The sequence below is a fragment of the Physeter macrocephalus genome, chromosome 15 (assembly GCF_002837175.3).
Source record: "Physeter macrocephalus isolate SW-GA chromosome 15, ASM283717v5, whole genome shotgun sequence".
Lineage (NCBI taxonomy): Eukaryota > Metazoa > Chordata > Mammalia > Artiodactyla > Physeteridae > Physeter > Physeter macrocephalus.
This window is the reverse complement of record NC_041228.1, coordinates 62,440,629-62,453,048: the sequence shown is the minus strand read 5'-3', so window position 1 is coordinate 62,453,048 and position 12,420 is coordinate 62,440,629. Positions and strand designations below refer to the sequence as shown.

The following is a 12,420-nucleotide window of genomic DNA, read 5'->3' as shown; positions in this document are numbered from 1 at the left end:
TCCGGAGCCCGTGCTCCGCGGCGGGAGAGGCCGCGGCAGTGAGAGGCCCGCATACCGCAAAAAAAAAAAAAAAAAAAAAAAAAAAAAGAATTAAACAGGGGTCCATAATAAGCCTTCAGAAATAAGCCTCCTGTGTTTACTGGAAAGACACACCACTCGGTCTTCAATGAAGTAAAGGAAAGATCCACCGATCTACCATGTTTTCCTGAACCTTTGGGCCGAAGATGGTTGGTTCCATGTCTCCTGATTTCCCTGAGGAGCCGTTTTTAGAGAAGGTAATTATTTTCCCTCAAAGCTAGGCTTTGTTTCCAGATAAAATAAGGTGACAGTACAAAAGCAGATCCATTTCCCTGGGATTTCAGAAACAAACAAAAATCTCTGTAGCATAAAAAATAACAGTGATACAATAATAATTAACGCTATCAGGGAGGCAATCTGAAGTGGTCAATAACTATTAACAGATCATCTCCCTTTGTTGCTAATGTTGAACTAGTGATTTCAACAGTGGCCGCTGCTAGGAGTCTTACTTTCTAGTTCGTATTCTGCCATCACTGGGGCAGGGGCAGGGGCAGGGTGTCTTTATGTTCTTAAATTTTTGATATTTTTAAAAGCAAAAACCATTAATAACAACTGCTAGAAGAGTCAGGAAGGACTGAGCAAGTTGCAAAACTCTGTATCTGAAGTAGTCATTAAAGCAAGGAATCTGGAAAGAGACTAAACCAGTGAAAGTGAAATATAAAAGGTTAATCGAGCGTTAAAAATATCTTTTGCCTATCGTGTCATCAAAACAGTATTTTTTTCCTTGTGGTAGGAACACTTAACACGAGATCTACCCTGTTAAAACGTTAAGCACACACGACGGTATTATTAACTACGGGCACAATGTCGTAGAGAGCTCTAGAACGATTCATCTTGCTTTAACTGCAGCTTTATACCTTGGAACAGCAACTTCCAATTTCTCCCTCCCTTCAGCCCCTAGCAACCACCATTTTACTGTTTCTATGCGTTTGACCATTACAGATCTCGCCTATAAGTGTCATGCAATATATTTGTCCTGTGACTGGCTTATGTCACTAAGCATAATGAACTGAGCATTTTTTAAACAGCTAAGTGAAATCTTTATGAAGGCGTTAACTAGCTAGAAATACAAGCTCTTAAGCTAAATGTCTGTTAATCATAAACTATTCTAACACACTACTCCCAAACTACATAATACCACCCCAAAAGACTTCTGACAGAGGGACTGTGCCTAGAACTTGGATAAGAGTTTTACGATACCGGTAAAATCAGAGATCTTTGCATCACAGCTTTTCACTATGTAGGTTCCTCCAATTTAATCATAAGTCAATAATTAAAGCAAGCATAAGAAAGTTATTTGCTAGAATGTCCCGCATAGGTTTATCTTCCACCTGCCAAGACTGAATTACCTCTAGTATTATCACTAGGTGAAAACAAAAGGGAAGAATCCAAGAGCGCATTTCAAATTAGAGACTAGGGCCTAACGAAAAGTATATCAATTAGCTCTAAAAGTTATCAGAGGGCCATGGAAGCTGGCAAGGTTAGATGTGCCAAGTATCCTACCTACAAGCAAAGTAAAAAGCAAGTAGATGCAATGCTTGGTGATCAGAGAAAACCATGATCTAAAATAAAAGACGCTCAGCAGGTAAGAGAGGAGAGACCGTTCTTGAAAGTTTGCGCCAATTAACAAGCAATATTAACTTTAAAATTGGGTTAGTTTGGGATAAAGATGGAAATCTTGAACACTTTAATATCATATGTATCTAAAAATAATACAAAAACCAAGACCGCCTCCATTTTCCAATTAGTGTTTCAGACACTCAGAAGTAAACAGCAGCCATAAAATAGGGGCATTTAAAAAAAAAAAGAATTTCAGAAGTCTAGAAGTATCAAATTGAACAATATGAAACTGCCATTTTTTGTACATTGAAAAGTTTGAACATCAGAATTTTCACATGGTTCCACCAAAGAAAAGGGAGGGCTCATTAATTTAATGGTAAGAATAAAAACCTGAAGACATGCTCAGAGTTCATGGTTTCACAAGAAGGTTTCCTTCAATGCGAGAATAGTACTGAAGCAGGAAAAGGATTTTTAATATTCTATGATAAACGTTATGTCTCAAATCACACAAAACTAGGACCAGTCAGTACCTGCTCAAATGAGCCTAAGAATAAAATTTTCCACATATAACCGTCCCACTTTCTTTTTTGGCTAACATGTGACATCCAACCCTAGTAAAATTCTATTCCCAGTCGGTTTCTCCACGCCCTGGTTGGATGCCTGAACCTGGCTATCACGGGTAGAACTTCAGGGGCGGGCCCACATACACCTCACTTCTCAATCGACTATTCACCACTTTGTCCTACTACCTCCAGCCCTCCTCTGCTGCTCGTTCTTTTAACCTTGGCACACTGCCAGTCCCATCTGTCTTTGTCAGCCTCTCCCCACCCCCTTCCTTTCAATATACCAGTGATCTAGTCTTTCTTGCATAGAATGGGGGGAATTCTGCTGAACCTCAGTCACTCTGCCTTTCCCATGTAGGTAAGCTTTGCGGTTCAAAGAATGTCTGCTGGATTTTGTCATGTAACTTTACATTTCTGCCTTATCTGAATCCTGGTGAGTTTCTCAAAACCAATCTCATCTATAAGGCATCAATAAACAGAATGTGAATGTTATAAATTAGAATAATTTTCTAAGGCGGAGTTGTACACACCTCCAACTTTAATATTAGAACAAAGGGACTCACCTACACTAGGTAGGTTTCCATGTGGATGGTATTTTCTTTCCGGCACACAAAAGCACTGTGCTCCCTCTGGAAGTATTTCAGGGGTACTTTTTTTAAAGTAACTTTCTGGACTCCGGGAAATGTACACAGGCTCTGAGTCAACTCCATCACATTCAGTATTAGGGAAGTAATTTATATGAGGAAGGGAACCGCAATGTGCCTTCGACATTTTTTGAGGGCGGAAAGTTTCAGAAGAGTGCAGGTACATTTCTGACTCATTCTATTGGGCTTAATCATTTTCCACCTTTGATTCCGGCAGTTGTAGAACCTATTTGGTGATGTCACCAAAGGACTGACAAACATTTGATATTCCACTGTTGCGAAGGACCGGGGCAGAACCACCCATCCTGTGCGTACATACCTTGAATTTGCTATTTCCACTTTGGTTCTCGCCATGGCGGCTGCCCTTTGCGCTCCTTCGATCGCTCTGTCCACCTTCTCCCTAGTTTTTGTATTTCTTATTGGTATAAGCTGCTTCCTTATTCCACGGACCAGAATATTATTTTTGTATTTTCCCTCCTCCTTGGAGCCGTCGGGAAACACGGTGCAGCCGTACCCGTGCCTCTTGTTATTTGCCCACTCGCCTTCATATTTCATGCCGTTGGAGCGCTCGCTGATGCCGAAGCCGGTGCGCTTGTCGTTCTTCCACTCGCCCATGTAGGTTTCCGTGGTGGTGGCGTCCACGTGGTCTTCCACCGGGCAGAAATCACAATCTACTTCGCCGAAGCTGATGGTGGAGTTGGCGTCACTGGAGCTGATTCGGCTCATGGCGGCGTCGCTGCGGACCGAGCTCCGCTTGCTGGAGATGGAGGACTTGGATTCGGACTTGCGCAGTTTCATGCTTCCCAAGAGGGAGCCCCGGCGGAAGAGGCCGCCCTTCTTCTTGCCCGCGAGCTCTGCGTCGGCATGGAAGTTGAGCACGAAGCCCCCGCGGCTGCCGGCCGGGCTGTCGGCGGCGGTCGCGGCGTCGTGGAGGACGCTGCCGTTGCTCTGCTCGCTGCGCAGCGAGGCCAGCGACGTGCGCAGCGGCGAGCGGATCACCGTGGCCATGCCATAGGGCACGCTCTGGCGCACGCCGTAGCCGTGCCGCATGCCGCCGGCCCACTGGCCCTGGTAGGTACCTTCGAGAGATCGCAAGAGAGCACAGCGTGAGTCTGGGGCCGAGGGGGCGCTGGCGCCTGCGAGCGCGGGGCACGCACAGCGAGAGCCCTGCGCGCAGGCCCGGCGGCCCAAGGTGCAATCCCGCACATTGCCAAGTCAACCCTTAGGGATGCTTTTAAAACTCCATTTGTGAATCCCGTCCCTGAGATGTTGTGCCTAGACCTTTTCTGTAATTGTATATAGGCTTTTTGTATACAGCTGTGGTGGCTAAAAAGCGTGCACTGTTTACCTTTGGGAAAACTGAGATAAGGCCAGAGGAAAACTTCCACACTTAGCATTATGGAATTCATCTCAGGGCAAAGGTGTGCTTGACAGTGTCCACTAAAACTCTGTTGACACCAGATCACTTTTTCAATGAATAGTATGCCTTCTCAGGAAAAGGATAATCTCTAATCGAAAGCATTGGTTTTCAGTAAGTTTTTCTATTAAATAAATTAGCAGAGACGTTTAAAAATTAATCTGGAGCAGCTTTTTAAATAACCTTAGGAGGAACTGAATGTTAAGATTAGGGAACTTAGAATTTTCTCTTCTACATCAAGTTCATTTCCTTTTAATTAAAGGAAAATTTTAAATTAAAATATCCCCCAAAAGAAGCTATGTAGAAATTTTAAGATGTAATTACTTCATTATTCCTAACTCACAATATCACAGAAAATCAATCATGATAACAGTCCGTCTTGACTTCTTTCAGCCTCTGATTATACCGAGCTACCTTGCCATTTTATGTTGCCGTGAAAAGGTTTCTATTGCATGGCATACATTTATTTTTAAAATACCGGGAAGTGCTGCTCATAGTTTTGTATCATTGTGTTAACAAGGGCTGATTATTGCATTTAAAAGTTAAAGCCATAATGGCTCCAAAGTCAAAAGTTTTGACTAATTTCCAGACTACCATCTCTTTCATGTTCATTCTGATATATTTTTGGTATATAAATAGACAGTAGCAGGGAGACAATGAAATATGAAATGGGTCTGGTACTGTGAATGTCATATTCTGGGTAGGTCTTAACATCTTAACCTGACACCTAAGAACTTCTGAGGAGGTGGACATAAACCCCAAAGGATAAGATAGTCAAATAAAACATTTCAGGTCAAGAAGCTTTCTACTGAATATTAGCCATCTCCAAACAGGGAAGGAAATTATTTCCTTAATAATTATTTCTTTAATAGGGAAGGAAATTGAATTATTAGGAAATTGCAACGGACTTTCCCTTTTCCTGATAGATAAAATTTTCAGTTCTAAGATAAAAGTTATACAACCTGACTTACACGCACCAAAACTACCTTATTTTTAAATACTTTGTTTAAATAAACAAGGAATGCTATAATTGTATCCTTCTAACTTTTCTACATAATGACAAGTTAATTTTGCTAGAAACTTCCAACATACTGTTTGATATCAGGAAGTATTTACACTTTTAAAATGCAACCATACTGTCTTAGGAATTCCTAACACTGAGGGGAAATTAACAGCTAGTTTCCTTAAACTGCTATCTCCAAAAAGCATTTAGAAATACCAACGACGTATTGCTTGAAAAATCTAAGTGGTTTAAGGCAACAGCAATAATTAGAAAGTTTAGGTTGTTGCTTAACTGTCCAGTTGAGAAGCAGAACAATGGCATTGGCTATATTCCCATCCTATTCTGTTGAGGAACAGTATATGGAAGAATTCCTCCACAAAATTGCTAGAAACCAATTTACAGTCAAAGTGTTAGTGGCTCATCTGAAATTTAAAACAGGTTTAGTTTAGTCAATGAACCTAGCAAAAAAAAGGGCCTCTAGTTCTTTATGAAGCAGGTGGTTTCCACCTGCTCCCTGCTGCTCAAATAAAGCTCTAATTAGTTCCTCACAATCCCTTAAATATAGATGCATAGTTCACAAGTTTAAAAATTATTTTCATGGGTTTGAAGTTATGTTCTATGATTCTGTATCTGGGAGCTGATTTTCTAGATATAGCCATTTTCACTAAATAAGCTTGTAGTGGAAGGCATCCAGTTCAGAAAGAATTCCAGTCAAATTTAGACTTTATTATGCCAAACTTAAATCTACATGCTGTGAATGGGTATGTGCATGTAAAAGTATGCATAAGATTAACAAAACAATGTGTCTTCCTAGATATTTTCAATAGTTTCATGACAGGTGAAAAAAGGAACCACAGCAGGATCAGAATTTGCACCAAATATTCTGGGCACCTAGACTTGGATTTCTTGAGTATGGTACTAATTTATTCTTAATATTCAGGGGATTTCTATTTCAGTAACACTTCACACACAAATCACTAATAAAATAAACCGAGTGATACTTGTCAATGGAATTATGACTTCCTTCCTCTAGTTTAATGTCACCACAAAATACATGGAATCAGATTTTCCCTAGGTCTGAAAGGGTAGCTAGGGATGGACTTGCGGTGCAGAGGCAAAAAGTAAAAATAGGGGAAGTGATATGTCCTCTTTTGGCCAAAATCTTTGTATGAAATAAGTTGTAGCAATACACTTCCATTTAGACCCCCATATTACGATTCAGGACTTTCTAATTAACTGATTGGCATATGAAAGAAAAACACAGAGTAGGAATTCAATAGTGATTTAAGAGTTTTTTCTCCCCTTCCTAATTGGTAGCATATTAGATTGTTTTTTTGGTAGAAAAAGAGAACCACAGTCCTACAGTGATGCCAAATTTTGAGGTTTTTAAAAAATTCTTTTAAAAGTTAGTTTTAAAACAAGATGCTGATTATCCACAGTCATCCTAGACACTTATTTGAGCTTCTACAACACGTACATAGAGGACCTTTACTGTGCTACATATATATTTTGATTGCTAGGTATAGTGAATACTCTAAACCAAGAGATTTTGTTTAATGAGTAGTAACTTTAAAAGAAGACTCATTTATTTTTAGCCTTCCAAATACTTAAGTAAAAGAACTATCCATGGCCTTCTTGAAAGGTTATAAAATAATGCACACATTTGAAAGATAAGTTTTGTATTCCAACTTTTGAGCATGGAATTTAGTTATATTGTAGACCCAGGGCCTCCAATAAAATCCAATCACAAGCTAACATGTTTGTAAGGCTGTCAACCAAGGCACTCTATGCCCATTCAGAACATTTAAGGGCCCTAATTAACGACTGTGCAACTTGAGACTCATGCAGCCCATATACAAGTATTAGAGAAAGTCCCCCTCCCCTTTTAATCCCTGAGAACCATATCCTTCATTTATACTGTAGGATGAAAAGATGTCCTTTTTAGCAAATCCTACCATTCTGCCGTTTTGCATTTGAAACACGGCCCAACTGTTCTGAGTAAGTGAAGTGTACAAATTGTATAAGCTTTTATATAAGCAGTGGCCTGACTGGGGTTGCCGTGGGCTGGAGAAACTTTTAACTGGATCCCTTTAATATTCTCCAACTCTGAGCTGCAGAATTCTGAAATGTGACCTTGCTTCCTACAACCCTCTTCAATTAACTGATTATGTTTAGTATAAGAACATGTATTTTGCCAAAGCATAAGACATTCATGCTTCTCAGTTTATTACAAAAGGAAATTCATTATTGAAAATACCTGTTTCAATAATATATGTTTCCTGGTTGGAAAAAAGAAAAGGGAACTATGCCCTCTTATATACAAAATTTCTTTTGCAAATATTGTTTAAACATTAAAACAAGGTGAATTTTGCTCACAGCCAGCATACCATTTCGGTCATACACCTTAGTGCAAATCGGCGATTCCACACTGCCATTCTCAGGAGTAAAGTAGCTGTTAACTTAGCAACTATACCTTTCAATTGTATTTTTTAAAACGTAGACTCCATTGTTCATTTCTAAAGTGTTTTCCTCATAATTTGTCCAGTTATCTGCAGCTCAACAATGAGTACCTTCTTTTGATGGAAAACCAATACTTCAAGAAACCGAATGAAAACAGAAAGAAAACCCCACATCCTCCGAATCCCACCTGCATCAGGTGGCCTCTCCACTCCCATAAGGAGGATGTTTCCAAAAGCACCTCAGATAAGGAACAATTCCCCAACATCCTAGTTAATGGGGTTCTGGCTTCTATCTTTAGGCTACTAGAGGACCAGAAGCGAAATACGACTCCACGTGAAACCAATCCCAGGCGCGGTCCGCAGCGACCGCCAGCCTCACAAGCCCAGAGCGTTCGCTGTAACTCCACGGGAGTGGCGATTTCAAACCCGCCCGGGAGAGGGAGGGATCAGGAACGTAATGTGACGGGCTCAAGTGACAGCGCTCCCTCTCCAGCCCAACCCTCCCGGGCGCGCTCCCTCCCGGTGGCAGCGCGGCGCCGGCCGGGTATATTCACGCCTTGCTCCCCCGGGTGTGCACACACCGCCCGCTCCAAGAACCGGGTCGGATCCAACCCTTGCGCACCAGTCGAGTCCCACTGCACCCTCCCGGGAAGGGCGGGCGCGGGAAGAGGGCGGGAGGCTTCCCCAGGTGTTTTGGCGGGTTTCCGGACACGTGCGCCTCGCGTCCTCCCCGCTTCCCCGCAGTCTGGGCAAAGCCCACCGCACTAGCTCGCGGAGCAGCCGAGCCGCCAGCGACGCCGCTCACCTCCGTCCCCGTAGGTCTCCACGCCGTACCCGTCCTGCAGCCCGTTACTCCAGGTACCCTCGTAGCGAGCGGGGGTGCACAGGCTCTGCCGAACCCCGTAGCGCCCCTTGAAGCCATGTGACCACTCCCCCCGGTACATCCACTTGCCCTTCGTCTCCACCCCCAGCCCGTGCCGCTTGCCCTGCGCCCAGTAGCCCTGGTAGGTGTTGCCGCTGGGCCAGGTGTAGCCTCCGACCACCTCGAAGCCGTGCGACCAGGAGCCCGAGTACTCGCCCTGGCCCTTGGGCCCCGTGCAGATGCCATGCCCGTGCGCCTTGCCCTCCTCCCAGCCGCCGCAGTAGGTGCCGCCATCGTCGAAGTCGAACCTTCCGCCCGTCATTCGGGGGGCAGCCCCGGCGCGCTCCCCGCGGGGGCACGGACGCGGGCAGAGCTGGGCACGGCAGGGTGTAGCTCGGGGGTGGAGGCCCGGCGGGCGAGCTCACGACAGCGCCCCGGGCAGCTCGCGCCGCCGCTCGGCTCCAGTCCGACGCCGCCCCCGTCCTCCCCTCTTCTCTCGCCGCCGCTGCCGCCGCTGCCGCCACCGCCGCCTTCCTCCTCCTCCTCCTCCTCCTCCTTCGCCGCCGCCCTGGCCAGCGCCGCGCGCGAGAGGACAGCCCGGGCTCCGGAGCGGACCTTCAGCTGCTCCCGCCCGCCCACGTGAGCCGGGCGCCGCCCCGCGCCCGCCCCTCGTCCCCTCCCCGGGCGCCGAGGCCCGGCCCCGCTGCGCTCCCGCACCGCCGCCCCCACCCCCCACCCCGACCCGGGCCCTGCCCCCAGCCCCGGGAGCCGCCGCTTCCCCGGCGTGCGGGCTGGCTCGGGACCGGCCGGCGCGCGTGTGTTCGCGCAGCGGGAGGAGGGTGGGAGGGCGATTGTGCCCAGGGCCGTGCGCGAGTCCCCGCCTGCCTGGAGGCGGGGAGGCGAGGCCGCGTGTGTGGAGGCAGCTCGCGGGCGGCGGAGGCCCCGGTGTTTGTGTTTGGGGTTTATCAATGTGGTGAAGCGCCCATAAGTGCGGCCACGTGTGTGTTGAGGGAAAACTCATATGCGTGTTTGTCTGCATAGGGTTCGTAGTTGCATTTTTTTCGGCCTTCCAATTTGTGTACTGTTGCGTTTGTCATGCTCAGCTGTCACCGTGAATTAACACCCCCCAGATACATGTATGCATGTGAGATAAGTCTGCCACAGCCTAGATGTAATTGTGCAGAATGTTCTTTTACACCTACCCATTTCGAAGCACGTGTGTTTGCATTTATTTAATGAATATACAGGGGGAGAGCAATGCAGTTTGAAAAAGCACAGAATAAACTGGTGAGTTTTTTTGTTTGTAATAATGAAGAGGGTGTTTTTAACCTGTCTTTGCAGGGAGATAGGGTATTTGCTTCTACCTCAGAGCCTTCTCCCTCTAATGCCTCATTTATTCTTCCAACAACCCTAGAAATTCTTCAGCCCGGAGCTGTGTACCCAGCGGGCAGACGGCTCAGTCTGTGTATGTTGTATAAGTGTCTGGAATGTACACCTGGTACCGCTCCACTGGCATCCACAGTTTAAGAAAGTAAATAGAAGCTTTCAAGGAGGAACATGGTAAGTAAAACACTGCTCTAAACTTACAAAGAGTCCCTGACCTACAAAACTGGAGAAAGGTGTCAGCTGATCTGCTTTCCAGCTGCAACACTGCTTTGTTGAATTCACTTTAGACAACTCTTTTAAACTTTTAAACCTCTATTTCACCATCTTCCAAATGGGAGTGGCAAGATTTACCATTCACTTTCTATGTTAGATAATAACTGAATATACTGTGGGTGCAGTGTAAAGCCAAACATCAGAGATTTGTTAATAGGCAAGTTGCTAAGTCAGTATTGCCTCTGGGGAAAGCAGGCACTGGTTTCAACCTCACCCTTAAAATACCCATGGGAGACACTTCTCTGTGGTTCATAGCCAGGGGTCTTTGGTTAGCCTCTCAAGGACACTGCTTTGCAGAGTATTCATGGTATTCCTTAGGCTGAGAGGCTTTTGGATGACATAGTGAACACCAGAGGCTGCCAAAGTTTCTCTCACTAGGTTTTGATAATCAGATAAAAATATAAGGACAGGTGTCAGGGAAGGCAGCAGGGAAAAAGGAGACTAAACTGCACAGAAAAGGAACTGAAACTGACCTTGATTGTCTCTCGCTCAGGACTGGAGCTGGCCTTTCCTGCTTATCTGGCTGAAATACTGAAAGAAAAATCTCAGTTTACACAGAGCCAAATCACCAAAGAGAATTAGAAACCCTTATCCATGGCGCTGCCTGCAGAGTTGCCAGGAATAGTGCTTACCCTAGTGGCCTGAAATAATTATGCACCTTGCTCAGCATCTTGTCCTGGGGATTGATTTAGGCTGGGGATTGATTTAGGCCACTGGGAAAACGAGGGCCCAGGATTTTGCCGCTGAGCCATAATTCCATTTTTCTGGATCAGGAGCTAGTGTAGACAGTCACATTTCCATCTGTTTTGGGTTCTTTTTGATACGTGAAACGGTGTCATTGCTCAGGCCGACATATTTCTTTCTCATTTTGAACTGGATTTCTTCATAGAGTAACCTTTGTTTCTTTGCCTTTTTATTTTCGACCCACCCATGTGTGTTAGGGTCTACATATATGAACATTTAAGGGCTAAACCTGTGTTTGCAAGCATGGTGGAAACATTTAATGCTTTTTTACTTTTCCGAATTAGCTCTCAGGCAAATGATGGACTTTCTGAAATACACAGCACAGAGTATAAGTAAGTTTCTGGATCTATAATGGATGTGTAGTCCATCTATGGTAGATGGACAAAGGACGTTGGTGCAAACACATCTGGGAAGAATATGGAGATTTGGGGACAGTAAAAGATATGCCCATTTATCCCTTAATCTTTTCCTCTTGCTATCCCGAATAGATGTCTTCCTTGGAAGGACCCTTCATTAGAAGAAAGAATCCACCACCAGGTGTCTGCTATTACATTTCAACTAATCAGTCCTAAACCGACTCTGCCACTGACTCTCTTCACGGGGGAAAATTAGTATTGAATTTTTGGTAGTTCACTGAGAGATTTTTGGCAAAAAATCATGCATACAAAGCATACAACCCATGCTTCCATTTACCTGCTGTCATCCCGGTGGAATGTTTCCCCAGTCTGACTGAAGTGTTCATTGACGTCAGTGTTCAGGTTCAATGGTAACGGTTGGAGAAGACAAGGGAACGAGAACCAGGAAGAGGAAGAGGTGCTGAGAACCGTGGCACAGCACGTAGGAGGTAGTGGAATAACGCTGCAGTTTACTAGTTGGGGTTAGTAATGTCCTTATTTTCCCTCTCACTCTGAACCTTTGCCCTGGATAAGGGCGGAGTTGAATTTAGCTTTAAGAGGAGATTAGTAAGAAGAGAATATGAATGTTGGTTTGACAGGTGGGGTGCGGGAGGCCATTAAAGCCCAGGGGCCAGCAGCCACGCTAGCGCTTGGTTTTTCTCCACTGTTCAAAACGCGGTGCTTGTAGATTTCCATTCTAGAAAATTTTGTAACAAAAAGTAAGCAATTTGAGTGTGAATGTCTAGTAACAACGTGTTGGTGAGGATGTTCTGCTTAGAATTTGATCTTTTTTTTAAGAGAAGGTGTGTTTAAAATACTATTGGTGATTTCATTTTATTTACATATTAGAATTAGTTACTGAGAATTTTTAATAAAACTACAAATGACAGAAAGCTAATCTGGCGGTGTATGCTGTCCAAAGTGTGTTTATTGATTCAAAGTGTAAAAAAGCAAGTAGAATTTAAATTACTTGATTTATTATATAAGTCAGAATGAGTTTTACTACTATTATATATAGGACGGATAAACAACAAAG

At 44.5% G+C, this 12,420-nt stretch overlaps 1 protein-coding gene and 1 long non-coding RNA gene across 5 annotated transcripts in view; one reads left to right on the top strand and one right to left on the bottom strand.

The window, feature by feature from the left end:
• JPH1 (junctophilin 1) overlaps nt 1-9,173 on the bottom strand; it is a 77,236-nt gene extending 68,063 nt beyond the window's left edge. For 3 of the 4 annotated variants that reach the window (XM_028500280.2, XM_028500279.2, XM_007120525.4), the window contains exons 1-2: nt 8,530-9,149; nt 3,165-3,924 (exon numbers count right to left, since the gene is read on the bottom strand). In XM_028500280.2, coding sequence (XP_028356081.1) covers nt 3,165-3,924; nt 8,530-8,908 — 1,139 coding nt within the window. In that variant the 5' untranslated portion in view covers nt 8,909-9,149. Of the gene's footprint in view, nt 1-3,164; nt 3,925-8,529 lie in introns of all 4 variants that reach the window. The other variant, XM_028500282.2, reaches the window with a different exon arrangement.
• Nucleotides 9,174-9,362: 189 nt separating this feature from the next.
• On the top strand, nt 9,363-12,186 carry LOC114487900 (uncharacterized). Its single transcript, XR_003683438.1, has 3 exons — nt 9,363-9,873; nt 10,001-10,146; nt 11,478-12,186. It is a non-coding gene; the product is annotated as an uncharacterized lncRNA (long non-coding RNA).
• Nucleotides 12,187-12,420: the final 234 nt, after the last annotated feature.